Raw genomic sequence first — 2834 nt, 5'->3', positions numbered from 1 at the left:
GCAGATGGCAGCGCTTCCAGTCAAACAAACAGGAAAACGGCGCGAACAGTTGAATGGCTTCCAGTTCTGATTGGCTGGCTACGTTATTTTCTTCTTTCTTATTGGCTCAGAGCAGCGGGCTAAAATATATTTTAGCCCGCTCAATTCTTCATTTTAGCCCGCAAAATACGCCGCAATGCCCGATGAAATTATTATAATAGTAATTAAATTAATTTTAATATCAGCTTTATTTAAAACTATGGTGAGACCGATCAGAAAATCATGGATTTGCTGATGTAAAACAATGACCAGTAAAAAAATAGTCGTTCAATGTACCTTTGAATGACAGTTAAGTCGGAAGTTCGAGAAGTTGCCTCGGTACAGAGTTCCAATCACGTGCCGCAGCATACTTGGTATCACGCAAATTTGCTGTCATTTCAAAACCCAAAAATGTTTGTCTGTCAGCAGAAACAAAGGAATAATATTGTCAATTTTGTTATGAATTATCTCCACAGTGCAATAAAACTGTCGATTAGTACCTCTGGCCAGAGACAGAGTAGGCCGGTATGCATTGAAACTTGAAAAATGTTAGGCTAATGTTTTTCAAGTTCTCGCCTTTTTGTTTCCAAAATGCGCTAGAACAGATCACCTGTTGTTCCTTTTAAGAATTGAGTTGATTTCTTTCCTCTCGTCATTCTATAATTATTTGGCAGCTGATTGAAGGTCTTATTTCATCTTTTTTAACAAAAGATACCAAAGACCTCATGATACTTCCCCTTTAACTGGCCTGTTTTTGATTTAGCTGGTATTACGTCTAACAGTGAGCGTTCCCCAAAAAGGTTGTTGTCACGCCTGCACGCGTTCCACAAGATATCCCGTCAGTTGTTGGGGACAGTTTGTAACATTGATTATTCGATACACTGGTTGTAATCTCAGGAAGCGCCTTCCACTAGGCAGAAATAACAACTAAAGTTTAGATCTCATCTCCTGCGTGCATGTCTTGCGGTTTGCTCCCAGAATGATACGAATTGGTCAGCCTATAACATAGTTCTGGAAAGTGTTGGAAACCGGTGCCAGCAACCTTAAACTGGGCTGGAGTGTGCAAATAATCGTAAGATAACACTTTCAATGAAACCTACTTCTTATAAAGGTTTTTTAAAAAAACTTCGTCTACTAACTTGCAATTGATGAACAAAAAAGCTGTCTGATTGTATCCTTCACTGCTCGTCTCACTTCTCTGATTTTCCAGCAGTATAGAAGAGGGTTTAATGACGAGTTCAAATACAGTAAAGTTGCTGTAAATTGCGTTGCAAGGAAAAATCGTGAAGACAGACTATTATGAATTTGTCTTACTGCCAGAGGCGCCACTACTGTAAATGGTAAATAACAAACAACTAATGTCAATAACAGCCACAGTGCACTGGAAACTGTCTTTCTGTATCGTGATATGTTCATTGGGATTGTTCGGTTACGTTGAGCTGTAACATTGTCTTGAACTTGAGTTTGGTGATGACGCAACCCTCGGAAAATCCTCGTGTAAGAATAGATTGAAGTAACCAAGCACAGTGTTAGAATTATATAGTTGTACCATGAGGATGTTTCTTCATTCGAAAGGAGTGACATTAAGCATCCAACAACAGAGACAACCCAAAAAGCAATCACGGTCGTCTGTGTTCGCTTTACAGTTACAATTTGTCTGTACCTGAGCCCTAACAACAGAGCGAGAAGTCTGTCAACACTTATGGCAGTCATTGTCAACAAAGACACTAAACACAACATTTGGAATGTCAGAGAAGCTGCGGCAAATGTGTAGCGACAAATATTCCATTGTTCTTTCACCACAGTCATCAAATAGATAACTTGAAGAGGCTGTGCAATGATAGCAATGCAGAGATCACTTGCTGCTAGGCTACGAAACAAGAGTTTAGATGGCGGATGAAGTGAAGACTCTTTGTGTAGAGCAACTAAGATTAGTGTATTCCCCAGAAATGTTGTGATGGCCAAAATAATGTTTAACACTGAAAGGAATATCAGTTGATTGTGCATAGCTCCAATTACTTCTGCCGTACAAAACGGATCTTGGAATGATTTCTGTTTTTCGTTTCCAGTATAATTTGCCTTCGTCATTCTACTTTAGTGGCAGAGAACCTGTGAAATTGACTTTCACCTCTTGTTTGCGAAAAATCGAGTTATATATTGACATATTCAAAACTTGCCAATTAATTCGGCATGTTTAATGAGTGTTGTTTGAGTTTCTTATCACCCAGCTGCGTTAAGAGCGGATCCAGATAAGTATCGACAATGCCCAATTCCACTTTTTCTCTCTGACGTACTTTCAAAACCAACAATTAAGGTTCGATTTTGTTTGACATTTCTCAAAAGTGTTTATGAAAAGTAAAAATCCGCGAGTGCATTTGTGACTGAAGACAATCAGGTCATTTCCAACTCCAGTCGCTCGTATATTGTGAATCAATATAAATTTCCTTTTTCACAGTTTGTCCTTTTGTTAGGCTAAAATTTAAATGGGAATTATTCAGAGATAAAACGAATTGGTCTTTTACCAGTTTATTTGATAGCTTGTTTTTGTTAACACAATATTTCAATGTAACACTACAGGATAACGTATGATTTAAAGTTTTTTGTACATCCTAAATAGTAATTATTAAAACAAAAAGAAGACAAAAAAAGAAGGAAAGAATGGACACGAGATGAACCCAGGAATAGTTCGCAGCAGATCAAAGGAAGCTGTCAATGAAGAAATAACGAAGAGCTTGTGAAGCTGCTTCTGATAAACTAAACGAGGGCAAAGATATAATGGAAGTGTTTTCGTGTTATTTTCGACCATTTTCGATCAT

General features: G+C 38.0%; 1 protein-coding gene across 1 annotated transcript; it reads right to left on the bottom strand.

Moving 5' to 3' along the window:
- Positions 1–1152: 1152 nt before the first annotated feature.
- LOC146487289 (putative G-protein coupled receptor 63) lies at positions 1153–2155 on the bottom strand. The gene has a single exon (XM_085084455.1). It carries the CDS (start codon positions 2104–2106, stop codon positions 1153–1155), a length of 954 nt encoding a protein of 317 aa, XP_084940581.1. The 5' UTR covers positions 2107–2155.
- Positions 2156–2834: the final 679 nt, after the last annotated feature.

Source organism: Pavona decussata, unplaced genomic scaffold, assembly GCF_977016875.1.
Source record: "Pavona decussata unplaced genomic scaffold, jaPavDecu1.1 SCAFFOLD_16, whole genome shotgun sequence".
Taxonomy (NCBI): Eukaryota; Metazoa; Cnidaria; class Anthozoa; order Scleractinia; family Agariciidae; genus Pavona; species Pavona decussata.
The sequence above is the reverse complement of the archived record's forward strand: the minus strand, read 5'-3'. Positions and strand labels throughout refer to the sequence as shown.

What these genes read in the sequence shown, in the direction of transcription:
- LOC146487289 (XM_085084455.1), bottom strand. Translation starts at nt 2,106, where the DNA reads ATGACGAAGGCAAATTATACTGGAAACGAAAAACAGAAATCATTCCAA.